The sequence below is a fragment of the Aplidium turbinatum genome, chromosome 14 (genome assembly GCF_918807975.1).
Source record: "Aplidium turbinatum chromosome 14, kaAplTurb1.1, whole genome shotgun sequence".
Classification (NCBI taxonomy): Eukaryota; Metazoa; Chordata; class Ascidiacea; order Aplousobranchia; family Polyclinidae; genus Aplidium; species Aplidium turbinatum.
Window position 1 is genome coordinate 139,735 of NC_137485.1, and position 14,142 is coordinate 153,876.

General features: G+C 38.9%; 2 protein-coding genes across 5 annotated transcripts in view; one reads left to right on the top strand and one right to left on the bottom strand.

The window, feature by feature from the left end:
- LOC145783018 (MBT domain-containing protein 1-like) overlaps window positions 1-14,142 on the top strand; it is a 109,280-nt gene that overhangs the window by 50,673 nt on the left and 44,465 nt on the right. For 2 of the 4 annotated variants that reach the window (XM_082594779.1, XM_082594781.1), the window contains exon 2: window positions 11,438-11,578. The exons of 1 other annotated variant lie outside the window; for it this stretch is intronic. In XM_082594779.1, coding sequence (XP_082450905.1) covers window positions 11,465-11,578 — 114 coding nt within the window. In that variant the 5' untranslated portion in view covers window positions 11,438-11,464. Of the gene's footprint in view, window positions 1-9,221; window positions 9,288-11,437; window positions 11,579-14,142 lie in introns of those variants that run through there. One more of the 4 variants, XM_082594780.1, reaches the window with a different exon arrangement.
- On the bottom strand, window positions 7,691-8,608 carry LOC145783562 (protein FAM200C-like). Its single transcript, XM_082595460.1, has one exon. It carries the CDS (start codon window positions 8,606-8,608, stop codon window positions 7,691-7,693), a length of 918 nt encoding a protein of 305 aa, XP_082451586.1.

Below are 14,142 nucleotides of genomic sequence, written 5' to 3' on the forward strand. Positions count from 1 at the left end.
AAAAGTTGAAATATCAAGTTTAACATACAAAATTTTAGAATAATGACTTTTCAAACATATAGACAAATGATTTTTTTTTCACACCAGTGCAACTTCTGTTGAAATAGCACCAGCGGATCACACGTAACAGCTGATTGAATTTGATCCAAAAACGGCCCCCCCTTGAGTAGTTAACTTCCAAAAAAACGTTGAAAAGCAAAGGGTTAACAACGGTTCAATGCCCGACAACATCGAATCGACATAAAAACGACAATATTGCCAGCCGATGTAAATAAACGTCGACAATTACAAACAAGACTTACAGCGCTGGTGATCGCAGATGGATATATTCCATCAATAACAAATATTCCAGCACAATGCAACAGTGGCGATTATGACGCGCTGATCTAATTTTGCGTCACTCTTTGATACTACTTATTTTCGACAGTTAATCCACGATCATTTTATTGCGAAATTAAATAATTGGCTAGAAGAGACCGGCGGCCAAACTTGGCCGATTGAGGAGGTAGCACCGGCGGTCATTCAAGCACTACTTAGCGGCCATGGCCGCAGGCTGCTTTAAGGCTTGACAGTAGGTTACATCATGATAACATACAGTAGCATGATGCCCTTCTTTGTATACCGGACACTTGTAGGCTATCATTACTCAATACATGGTGAGTTGATAGATTAGCATTATCGCTTTATTTTATCTTAAAACTTGAAAAAAAATTGGCCTTTTAGTAAACAAAAGTGCCCTTTTTTCGTAATCTTGCCCCCCCAGTCAAAAATCGTTCCGGCGCCCCTGCAGATACGATAAAGTTGCTCAAGAACGTAGTACTAAACATGATTGCTATAAGTTCTGCTGAAGCCGAACGTGGATTTTCACAAATGAACTAGGTCATCACACCTGACCATATCACTCGTTTCAGCATTGTTGTTCATCAGCATCAATGGACCACCTCCTCATTTATGGAATGGCACTGCGGCAACTCAGAAGTGGTTGCAGACTCATCGGTCGGCTGTGAACATTCAAGTTAAGCATTCTAAGCTGCCCACATTGAATGAACTCAGATCTCTGCAAAAACTGTTTGCTGGCTAAAATCAAGGACTGTAGCGGTGCTTATAATAACTTAGCTCATAAAACCAAAGACCTGGCAGACAGGCTATTTGTTTTGTGTAATCTCGTTTGCACCAACTTGGAACATGCTTTTGTTGTAATTGGAGTTTTTTAAACTGTTCGTTAATAACTAAATGAGATTTTAGTGTAACTGTCACATAGGCAGCTTATTGGTTCTTATATAGCAAATCTGCAACCACAAGCGCTCATTTCAAGAATTGCATTTCCTTACTTTCCTATTGCAGTCAATGTTTTTGCAAGTGTGCTTAGGATTGGCTCATACAAATAAGTTTACAATTGAGTTAAGAGATTGGAATTAGCTCATGCAAATCGAGTTTCAAGTGTAGGCCTACGCAGTAAAAAAAAGCAACGGAGATTGTAGTGTAGCAACCAAGCCAAATTTCAAACTTATAATTTTATATCGGATTCAACCACGTTTTCACGTTTTGTTGCTTCTAACTTTTTCTGTACTTCAAGCTATGTTTTAGCATGGATTGTTTTTCGACATGATGTTGAGAAGTAAAACCAAACTGAACAGTGTTTCCTTTCAAAAAAGGTAAACATTGTTGGCTAACCTCAGGGCTAACCTACACCGATTACTTATACATACTTTGTCTATAACAACACAGCTAAGTGTTAGAGCCCCCCAAAAAAATTTTTAGGAATGCACACCTACACAAAAGGAAGAAGTTCCTAATGACAAGTTTTTGTGTGTTTAGAATGTAAGGAATATTTTGTAAACGAAACCGGTTTTTCCAAAAGTTTTGGTCATTTGAAGTGAGTTTAAAATGCCTATATGCTTTGGCTCCTTTTTGGGCTACTTGCAAAAAAATTGGTTTGAACGTGTTTTTGGCTGGGTAATTTTGTGGAATCTGGCAACTTTGCAAGGTTTGCTTCTTTAAATGTAGGTAGCCACTTTAACAAGTCGAAATTCTGCCACTGAAATTGACTAGAATGCAACCGCCAACCAATCAGAACATGTTATAAGAGGCTACCGTCCAATTGTGACCTTTCTAGCACTCATCCACAGAGTTAATGCTTGTTTTGAACTTTATTTGGTAATTACAGAAGAAAAAGAGCAATAGCAGTGGTGAGAATCGAACACGCGTCAATGAAATGACTACTTTCTAGCCCTAACCCTAACCCCTAAGCCAACCAGCTGACAAAAAATCCATCACTTAATTTGCTTTCTATCATCTTCTTTTCGCCATTTTTTACGTCGGTTAAACAGTAGCTTATGATTGGTTGGCGGTTGCATTCCAGTTGTTTAACAAAGCTTCCAGTTGTTTAGATGGTAGCCACTTTAACAAGTCGAAATTCTGCCACTGAAATTGATTAGAATGAAACCGCCAACCAATCATAAGCTACGGTTTAACTGACGTAAAAAATGGCGAAAAGAAGATGATAGAAAGCAAATTAAGTGATGGATTTTTTGTCAGCTGGTTGGCTTAGGGGTTAGGGTTAGGGCTAGAAAGTAGTCATTTCATTGACGCGTGTTCAATTCTCACCACTGCTATTGCTCTTTTTCTTCTGTAATTACCAAATAAAGTTCAAAACAAGCATAACTCTCTGGATGAGTGCCAGAAGGGTCACAATTGGACGGTAGCCTCTTATAACACGTTCTGATTGGTCGGCGGTTGCATTGTAGTCAATTTCAGTGGCAGAATTTCGACTTGTTAAAGTGGCTACCTTAAATGTAGCAAACCTCGCAAATCTTGAGAAAGGTTTCTACAATTGGTGGCCGATGAGGTTTTCAACTGTTCATAGTTTGCATAAAATAGATAGGCCTAGACTACAGACATCCTTACCATTACTTGCTGCTAGTCTAAATCTATCTTCTTTTGGGAGACTATGAAAACCTATTGGGGTAGGCTTTTAAATGCAGAAACCTTCTCAAGCTTTGCGGGTAATTCGGAGTTTGCGACATTTAAAGACGCCCGCTGAGAAAACCTCATAACTATCAATTGACAAATGCACAAATCTTATTAAAAGTCATAGCCTAGATAGTAGTTACATCAGTCCATCACTAGTAATTGTACAAACCTTGTGAGGTTTGCTAGGTTTGCTACATTTAAAGAAGCAAACTTTGCAGAGTTGCCAGATTCCACAAAATTACATAGCCAAAAACCAGTGACGTTCGGTGGCTTAAACCATAGATATCTTAAATATAGATATGCAACTCAGCAATCGTGGAATTATCGTCACGCTCGACTGACTTTATGGACACAATCAACAATCAAGGTTGCCAGCTTGGCTAGCGTATCTATGGTAGGCTATTATTGTACGGTTTGGGCTTGGCGAGTGGTAGCTTTTGAGCTCCTTTGGAATATTTTTGATGGCGTATCATATATTTCAAGTTTTCACAGAATAGCCTACTATGAAAAATCAAGACAATAATCTTTCTTCACGTAGGTTATGCAACTTCTGTTTCATGATCGTTGGAACTATCATTTAAGCTTATTTCCAGTGACTCATTAAAGCTTGTTGTAGGCAGTTTACAAACCTGAGATAGAGAGGCGCCGGAACGATTTTAGGGTGAGATATACGGTAGCGATAATTGTCAAACATTTTCAGGGGTTTTCGAGGATTTTCAGGGGTTGTCAGGCATTGTAGAGTAGCTACTTTCAGGCATTGTTGGGAATTTCCAGGCATTGTTGGGAATTTCCAGGCATTGTCGATCAATATCATTGGTTGACAGGGTTTGGTAGTCATTATGGAACATTTTCAGGCATTGTCGAACATTTTCAGGAATTGTCAAACATTTTCAGGGGTTGTCGAGAATTTTCAGGGGTTGTCAGGCATTGTAGAGTAGCTACTTTCAGGCATTGTTGGGAATTTCAAGGCATTGTCTAGGATTTCCAGGCATTGTCGATCAATATCAATGGTTGACAGGCTTGTCAACCATTATCAGTCATTGTCGGAAATTTTCAAGCATTGTCGAATATTTTTAGGTATCAGGGGCTCTCAGGCATTATAAAGTACTTTAGATTCTTTCTGGCAGGCATTGTCGGCAGTGGCGTAGCTAGGGAATGTGCCGCCCGGGGTGGATTCAGATTTTGCCGCCCCTTCAAGAAAAAGCATGTGAAAACAGGCCCGATTTAGGGGGGGGCAGAGGGTGCAGGTACCCCGGACACCCCGACTTTTAAAGGGCCCCCCTACGTGAAAAAAATGTGATTTTTTTACTATTAGCTTTTGTGGTTTCTGCAAAATGCTGTGCAGTGCTGGATTGATGCTACTGTAGACGTCGAGGGGGTGTTTCGCGCCGTAGGCGAATTTTTTTGCACGGGGGCACCTGATCTAAAAGTGCCCGGGCCCCCCATTAGCTAAATCCGGCCCTGTGTGAAAATGAAATGCGTTTTTTATCAGATTATAATTAAAATCAAAAATCGTAGTCTGAAATTGCCGCCCCCAGACGTGCCGCCCGGGGCGGTCCTCCCCTCCTTCCCCCCCCCCCCCCTAGCTACGCCACTGATTGTCGGACATCTTCAGGCATTGTCTAGGATTTCCAGGCATTGTCGAACATATTCAGTGGTTGATGGTTTGTTAGGCGTTGTCGAACGTTTTCTTGGGTTGTCGATCATTACCAGGTTTTGACAGGTTTGTCAGGCATTGTCGATAATTATGATAGCCAGGTCATTTAAACGCTGCTGTGTTTGTGTATACCGTAAATACGTTTACAACCTACGCAAAATAGAAAGGGATCATTCTGCTGCGCATGCAAAGCTGGGAATAAAAATGCATGAAAATGTTCGACAATGCCTGACAAACGTGTCAAAAACCAATAATGATCGATAATGCCCGGAAATCTTAGACAATGCTAGGAAATGCCCAACAATGCCTGAAAGTAGCTTAATCTAGAATGCCTGACTACCCCTGAAAATGCTAGACAACCCCTGAAAATGTTCGACAATGCTTGACAAACCCGTCAACCACTAATAATGATCAACAATGCCTGGAAATCTTAGACAATGTCTGTAAATTCCCAACAATGCCTGAAAGTAGCTACTCTGCAATGCCTGACAACCCCTGAAAATGCTCGACAATGCCTGAAAATGTTCCATAATGACTACCAAACCTGTCAAACACTGATATTGATCGACAATGCCTGCAAATCCTAGATAATGCCTAGAAATTCTAGACAATGCCTGAAAGTAGCTACTCTACAATGCCTGACAACCCCTGAAAATGCTCGACAATTCCTGAACATGTTCGACAATGCCTGAAAACGTTCCATAATGACTACCAAACCTGTCAAACACTGATATTGATCGACAATGCCTGGAAATCCTAGACAATGCCTGGAAATTCCCAACAATGCCTGAAAATAGCTACTCTACAATGCCTGACAACCCCTGAAAATGCTCGACAACCCCTGAGTATGTTCGATAATGCCTGAAAATGTTCGACAATGCCTCACAAGCCTGTCAACCACTGATAATGATCGACAATGCCTGGAAATCCTACACAATGCCTAGAAATTCCCAACAATGCCCGAAAGTAGTTAGCCTACTCTACAATACCTGAAACCCCTGAAAATGTTCGACAACTCCTGAAAATGCTCCACAACCCCCCAAAAAGCCGACAATGCCCGACAATGCCTGACAGTGCCCGACAATGCCTACAATGCCTGACAAAGGGTATTTAGAGGTACCCTCTGTGACTGTGATTTGTTTTCAATCGCCAGAATCTCCATAAAGCAGTCCATGCGGAACGAGAATGTGACGTCATCACAAGCAATCCATACGTCAACTTGAAAACGAAGAAAGTTTTATTTAAACAAAAACCAAAAAAATATATTAAAAATAAAGTTGTTTTGCTGTGCCAAGTTTGAAGTCAATGCATACAGCCATAGCTACGCTGTTAGCCTTCAAACATCTTACGCACCACTGAGTTGCATATCTATATATAAGATATCTATGCTTAAACCGTTGGGAAAGCAACTTGGAAATATGCTGCAGCAAGGTAGTAGGCACGAAGGGCGTAGGTGTGTTGCCGAAGGCAACACTTCCAGCGGGGGGTCTGGGGGGCCTCTCCCAGAAATTTTTGAAAAACACTTCCAATTTGGTGCGCTCTGAGAGCATTTCCAAAACAAATCAAAAATAAAAATCTGTCAAATTGTGCTTCGCCTATGTCGTGATCATACATCCATTTAATGTTTAGAAGTCATGAACAATCTTAATTTTAACGTTGCAGGACCAAAATCCAGTGTTAGACATGGAATAATAGTTGTCTAAATATTTAATTCGTCATGAATGTTCATTCTCAGATATTCAGTTAGGCCTACATTACAAAAACTAACACTTAGGACTAAACATTACAACCGCAAGCAATTTGTACAAAAAGCTGGATAAGTTTGCCTCCTGCATATAGAAGCCTAACAAACTAAATATTGCATCCGCACCTGAACATTCATTGGCGAAGTAGGCTAACGTTATAACAACGCTGTAAAAAGGGCAAAGGCATGACTATGAAAGCTAGTAGGCTAAAGTAGGCTACATGGCGAGGAGACATTAAAAAACAGCAACAATTATTTCGGCATTATGATGCTGTGCTCTGCACCGTGACGAGAGACCATTCTGACGAGTTAGTCTATCCGCTCTAGCGAATGTTCGCATTGACGTCAATGGGAAAGCACAACTAACCTAACCATAACCATAACACATCCGATTGGCTAAGCAGCTGGTGACGTTTTGAAAAACGAGTGATGATTGGATAAAACGAAGGCGTTTTTTGACATTTTTGAATCTGGGAAAGCAAGTTTGATAGTTGCTTACCTGGAGCGTCAGTGATTGTTTCTGACAGAAGCGTTTGCGTTAATTGGCATTTATAGGCAAGACATGCGGTTTGGTGAGGACTTAGACTACTCACAAGCGTTACGAGTAATTCTAGTCACGAATAGCCTACAGTAATTTTCAAGTTAAAATAGACGTGATAAAAATAATAAGAAGTTAAACCTAGAATTCAGTCATTATATTTTGCATAGTTTTCGCTCAGGTAAGCACTGCTTTCCTTGCTTTCCCTCACAGATCGTCACTGCCAAAAACACGTTTCAAACCAATCCCAAAAACAAACCAATTTTTTGTAAGTAGCCCAAAAAAGAGCCAAAGCATCTACCGTAGGTATTTTAAACACACTTCGAGTGACCAAACCTTGGAAAAACCGGTTTCGTTCACAAAATATCCCTTACTTTCTAAACACACACAAAAACTTGTCATTAGGAACTTCTTCGTTGTGTGTCACACGGCGTAGCCCAGGGCAGGAACTACGGTCGCCTGCAAAAGTAAAGTTTTATTTATCGTCTGCAGCCCGGTTTTTAAAAAAACCACTAATTAGTGAACTCACCCAACCATGGTCTAAGTCAGTGGTTCTCAACCTTTTTGACCCACGGACTATTCTCAAGCTCGCCTATATATCCGCGGACTCAAGCTATATATTAACGAAAAATAGGTTTCCTCTTTAAGAGTAGCCACTCTCTCAAGCACCTTTCCTCGTGACAACCAACGAACAGTTGAATGGAACAAAAGCCCACTGAGTTCCGCTCCCACTTCGTCACACAAAGCACGAAATAAGCGAGTGTTCAAAGGACGAGATTTAATATAATTCACCACAGATACAACCTCTTTGAAAATTATGGCAAGATTTTCTTGTATTTCTTTTGTTGCCAAATTTTCTCTGTGGAGAAGACAACTGAACAACCGAAATGTTATTGTTTTTCTTTTTCACAAAACTCATGAAGCCTTTCTTACTTCCCATCATGGCTGGAGCACCATCAGCACAAACAGACACGCAATTAGACCACTCAAGCTGATGTTCTTCAAAGAAGTAATCCACTTTCTTGAATATTTCTTCTCCTGTGGTATTTTTAGCAAGTGGACGGCAAAACAGAAACTGCTCAACGAAATCATTTGTGTCAAAATATCGCACAAACACCATGAGCCGTGCATCACTTCCGATATCGGTTGTTTCATCCAGTTGCAAACTAAATCTTTCACAGCATCTTATGGCAGCGATTGTTTGTTGCAGAACATTTCTTGAGAGTTCTTCGATACGCCGCTTCATGGTGTCGTTTGACAAAGGAACCATTTCCAGTTTGTTAGCAACAGCATCACCACACATTATCCTGGCCATTTCAACAGATGCTGGTTTAATCAAATTTTTTCCAGCTGTGTGAGGTGCTTTTGCACAAGCGATTTTCCATGCAACCGCAAAAGAAGCACGCACTGCATGACTGTGAGAATATACTATTCCTCCTCGAGCAGTTGGGCGATCAATGCGACTTCGCTTCCCCTGATGCTCTTTTTCTTTAAATACTTCAAGAGATTTGTTAACAAAATTTCCATGGTTTGATTCTAGGTGCCGACGAAGTTTCGTGTCCTTTAAAGAGCTGTGAGCTAAGACTGTTAAGCACAACACACACTGCGGCCTCACATCGCCATTCACCTCAATCGAAGTAAATCCAAGCTTCAAGTATTCATCATTATATGCAAAAACTTGTTTTCTTTTAGCCATTTTAAGTAATTCTGTCTGAGACTGTTCACCAGGCATCTAATATAAAACTGACTGTGTTCCCACCGGTAGAACACAGTCAGTTTTAGAACTTTAGCCAATTTATTATGACATTACAAAGATAAAGTTGGTGAAATAGGAGCATTTTACGTTTTATTTGTAATACAATATGAACTGACTACTAGCAAAAGCAACTGTGCTCGCGGACTCATCCAGGACTCGGGGTTGAGAAACACTGGTCTAAGTAAAGGATAGAGTACTGAATAACTGATTTCCGAATGCCTGACTACAAAATATTGCGTTAATATTAACTTTCAATATCTCACAAATGTTGATCGCAAAGCATTGCTTTAAATGTAGGCTATTTATATCAAAACTAACCATAACCAACAAAGCAGAGATTTTGATATCTTTTTATAGATGAGAATAGAACATCTGCAACATCAACACTAAACAAATAACATATTCAAAAGAGTTTTAAAAAACATGCACTCGATAAATAAAGCGCCTAGAAATTTAAAAAAATACAATAAAAAATACCATCTGGCAATCTTGTGGTTTGCGAGGTTTGCTAGGTTTGCGAGGTTTGCTACATTTAAAGTCGGCCGCTCAGGCGGCATGGAATGACCTTTATTTAAAAAATGAATGACATGACGAATGACATAAACATGACGCAAAGAAGGTAGATGACGTAACTTAAAATTCATTATATGAATAAACTTGATCTGTGACTGTTTTTATTGTCACAACATTGACGACTGTTTCGCAAATTGTTTCGGTTTGAACATTGTTGGTAGCCTACTACGTAGGCCTACTACTCACGAACTGGTGCTACGTACTACTTATTAACGGCTGTCATCTTATTAACTGTACTCAAGTCGGCCTATAAACTGACTGATTTTATTAAAGTATTAAGATGTAAACTATGATTAGGCCTACTTTTAGTGTTTTTGCTTCCGTCTTATGCTAGCAGTTAACAGTTGTTGTTTTTGCATAGGTGTTTTTTTTCCTCATAGCCTACTACTTTTGTAGGGCATGATATTTTTGGTGTTTGAATAAAACCACAGGAATTCACCTTTTTGTTTTCATTTTCACGGAACTAAAGCTTATCTTGTTTTCAACGTAATGCCGATGCTTTACATTTGTCACATTAAAAACACCGGAAGCAGCTGACTCGATGACTAATATAGTCTTTCGCTGCTTCCTGTCTGTTGTTGAATATATAATATATGTTTGTATCGTATACTATTTTTCGCAACAGACAAAATAAAAGGTTTCTATCTCTCTCTTATGTGAGCAAACATTTTAATTTAGGCAGTGGCTATTTGACCGGCTCCGGTCTTTGAATCTGAAACACTATTTAACCGGTCATGACGTCACTACATAAGCACTTTTTTCTTTTTCTCTTTCAAAGCAAAAGACGATAAGCGCCTTAAGTTTTAAATTCAACACGTTTTCTTCAACTGAGTCCGTGGCGCATACGCAACGTCTCGGGCTGCCATTCTAGAGGGAAAGAGTTCGATACTATCCTGAAGCGTTCTTTTTTTTTTTTAATTAACTAAATTTTGACCCCAAGTGCATTTTTGTCGTCAATTTTTAATTTGAGTAGCCTACAGCCTATTTTTTTAAATCTTTCCAAATGTGAGTAATAAAGTTAAGTTTTTTTAATTTGTGAATAAAAGAATAACAGTTAACCTCTCAAGTAGGTACATGTAGCTCCACACAGAGTGAAATGCCTTTTGACTCCTTTTTATTTCTTTAAAAGTAATATTTAATAAGACATTATTGACCCAAAAAGAATGTCTAAAAAGACATTATGAAAAGCAACTATGGACAAAGGCCAGTGTTTCGATCTCCCGACCTCTTCAGCGTAGCGTAGTAAAGTGAAAGTGGAAAGTTGTCTTGAAGGGTTGGTTGAGATGATGATTTGAAACTTGACTGATTGTTGTGCGACAATGAGACTGGATTTAATTTTTAACTTCGGACTTCAGCGAAACGTACAGCCTATTAGAAGGAGTGATTTTTTCAGAGAATTTGTGCTAAGAAATGAAAGGAATTAGTTAAAAATAAAGACTAGAAAAAACTTTTTTAATTCGTTTTGAAACTTTTTTATTCACCTGTTGATTCATTCATATCAGTGTGTATCCTTTTGTAGTTAAAAAAAAAAAAAAAAAAAACGCTTCTGGATAGTATCGAACTCATTCCCTCTAGAATGGCAGCCCGAGACGTTACGTATGCGCCACGGACTCAGTTGAAGAAAACGTGTTGAATTTAAAACTTAAGGCGCTTATCGTCTTCTGCTTTGAAAGAAAAAAGTGCTTATGTAGTGACGTCATGGCCGGTCAAATAGTGTTTCAGATTCAAAGACCGGAGCCGGTCAAATAGCCACTGCCTTTAATTTAATGTTCAAACATTTTTCGCTAAATTTCATTTTAATTTATGCAATAAACAAGCAATTATAAGTTGATTCATATTCATATTTTCAGCTCAGTTTGTTTTTGTTTCTGACCATCACAACAAAAAACAACATATTATGCCAAACATAGCAAAGGTCCAGAAAAAGGCAAAAGGGGACAAAACGCAAACATTATAACGTGCATGATACCATAACAGGACAATCAGTTGAAAATTTGTCTCAGCTGCAACACTTTATTATATATTTATTATATATTTATTTATATATTTATTTCACGTTGCTCGGCTTCATATGCCTATGGTTCAACAAGACAAACTCTCTACCGAAGCTCTATCATTTATTTTATATATAATTAAACGTGATTACGTCATTGTCAACTCCTCTCTTGGTTTCCACTGTGACAAATTTCTGTTTAGATTGTAAGGCCATTTCTGTCTTTATTTATGTCGCCACTGCAAATGGAAAAATTGCAGGAATATTCAAGTCCAGGCTTTGATTGGGGGAAGTATTTGATTGAACAAAATAGTGATGCTGCCCCTGTGCATCTTTTTACACACGTATGTATGAAATTCTAATTCATTATGTTTGGTTAAATTTGTGGCTGTGAATTTGCTTAACCTATCAACAAAATGAAAACTTATAATCGCATGCTCCCCATTCCCCAGCTTGCAGGCTACCATATCTCTTGTGAAAACTGTTTTCAAATATGTATATACTATGCTTTGTTTGTGTTGTAACAGACTTGGTTATTCCATTGAAGTATGATATGTTTTCAATGAAGTCACAAAAATACATCATACTTAAAATTCTAGTTTTAAGTTTTGTTAATCAGTTATGATATATATATGTAATTACAGTGCTTCCTCGATTATCAGGTTTAGTTGGGACAATGGTTTCAGAAATTTGACTGGATAAGCAAAAAAAAATGGACAATTGAATTGTTATATATATTTGTCATGAAAACCAAAGAGTTACATTCATAGGCGTCGATTTTTTCTTAGAAGAGAGGAATTCTGGGTGGGCGAGAGTTTTCAAACAGATTTCATTGAATGTGTATTGTGTATGTTCGCAAATTCGCAATGGTTAGTCTTTGCCAGTCCTCGAAATTAGCAGCGGCACACCGCAATTGCCGTGGTAAATGCCGCCGCAAACGTCATAATGGCCATTTTGCTACGGCAGTAAAAATGCCGCCGCAAAATGAACACTTAATTAGGACAAAAATTGTTCAAAATTTCTTCCTGTGTTATTTACTCGCGGCGGGAGTTTAATCAGCAGAAACATCGCACCAAGACCTCACCTCGGACTATTTTATTTGCTGTGAACACTCACTCAGTCTTCGAAATTAGCATATTTTTGCTTCGTCAAAAACGTTGCCGAGGCTAAACGGAAAAAGTTGAAATTGCCTCGGCAATTGTTGTGAACGTTTATTATGAAAAAATTGTACCAAAACGAGAAGCGAAAAATATACTAGAGTAGTCTATCACAACCGCACTGTTTCATTTGTTGTGATGTAATAACACCAAAAGTAGCGATAAAGCGAGCAACGCGATACGCATGCTGTTACGGTAATTTACGTTAAATAACTCATGGGGAAAAAGTAAGTTCATTTTGGGTTGATTCAACGTTCGAGTCAACACAAATCGATTTAGTTTTTCCGGCGGGTTATAATGCGTAACATTAATGCCTAATTAGAAATTTAGTTTGTTTTAAATTAATTCGACATCTAGCGACGTTGAATTAACAGCTCCCTGCGAGAAGATTGCCTCGACTTACGTATACACTAACATAATTTTGGCACAATTGGGATACTGTGAGCAACGCAAAGTCTGTTTGATAAAGAACTAGTCAGAATCGGAATCATCAGATGCTGTGTCGGAGGATGAGGTTGTCGCGTCGTCACTGGAATACTTGCAGACGCAAAACTGCCCGTTCATGAACGCGATGCCATATGATCAGAAGCATTATTTTTCTTTTCTGCCGAAGAACCGTTTATCCAATTTTGTACTACTTTTTTAACTTGTTCCCCGTAGCTTTTCTAGTTCCGATTTGTTTCAGTCATAAAATTCTTTACAAATTTTGCAAAATACCACCCTAACTTTTCCTTCTGTTTGATAAACTATAGCAGGTAAATTCCACTTTTTAACTGTATCTTCCTTCACCATGATTTATATTCACAACGACACCGGTAAACAATAAGCATTTGACGAAATAATAACTTTTGCGTAACAATCAGCCTAAGTTAGTATTTACAAGGTTGCAAACTTTTTACAGTTCACAAGAGCATTGTGAGCGCATGAAATAGCTTGCGTAATGCTCTGGGCTACCGCCGAGTGACACGATGAAGAAGAAGCGCATAAAATTTCGTTTGATTAAAGCATACAGCAATTGCCGCCGCAATCCAAGGTTTGTTGATTTGGCGAGTTTTTGCCGTCGCAGATGGAAGCTAATTTCGAGGGATGCTTTCTCACAAAGACTGCGTTTAGCGTCGCTGCAGCAATTAAGCTTTAATAGGTTTGATGTTTGCTTTCTTGCGATCTTATGAGCGCTGCTAAACTAAATAAATTCTTTCATGTTTTCCTTTGCGACCTAAAAAGCGCGTGACCTGTTATCTTTGAAGTGGCGCCTTCGGATTTGCCGCATTTTGATTTGTAAAAAGCGATTGTTTCAGTATTATACGTCTTTAGTTTGTATGATATCGGTTATTTTATTGTCATGTTCATTATGATGTCATACTCATATTCCCTTACGCTGACTTGGAACTGAAGTTTGATTGTGACGTAACGAAGGTGATACCATTCGGAGAAAAGATCAAACGTGGCTTTCTCTCACCAGGAATTGCCATTGCTTTGTTCTGTCGGATACCTAGCGAGAGACATAGTGTAAAACAAGAAGTTGCGCTGCAGTTGGTTGGATAATTCAGCGTTTAACTAAAACGGAAATAATTGTAACGAACACTTCATAAGTGTCATGAAAACAGGGTGGGCGAAAGATATTATGCCCACCCTCGTTTCACGGCAGGGTGGGCGTCGCCCACCCTGCCCACCCTATTTCGACGCCTATGGTTACATTTATGGTACTATGCAGTATAAAAATTGATAAAGTTCAATATTGTAGCAAGAAC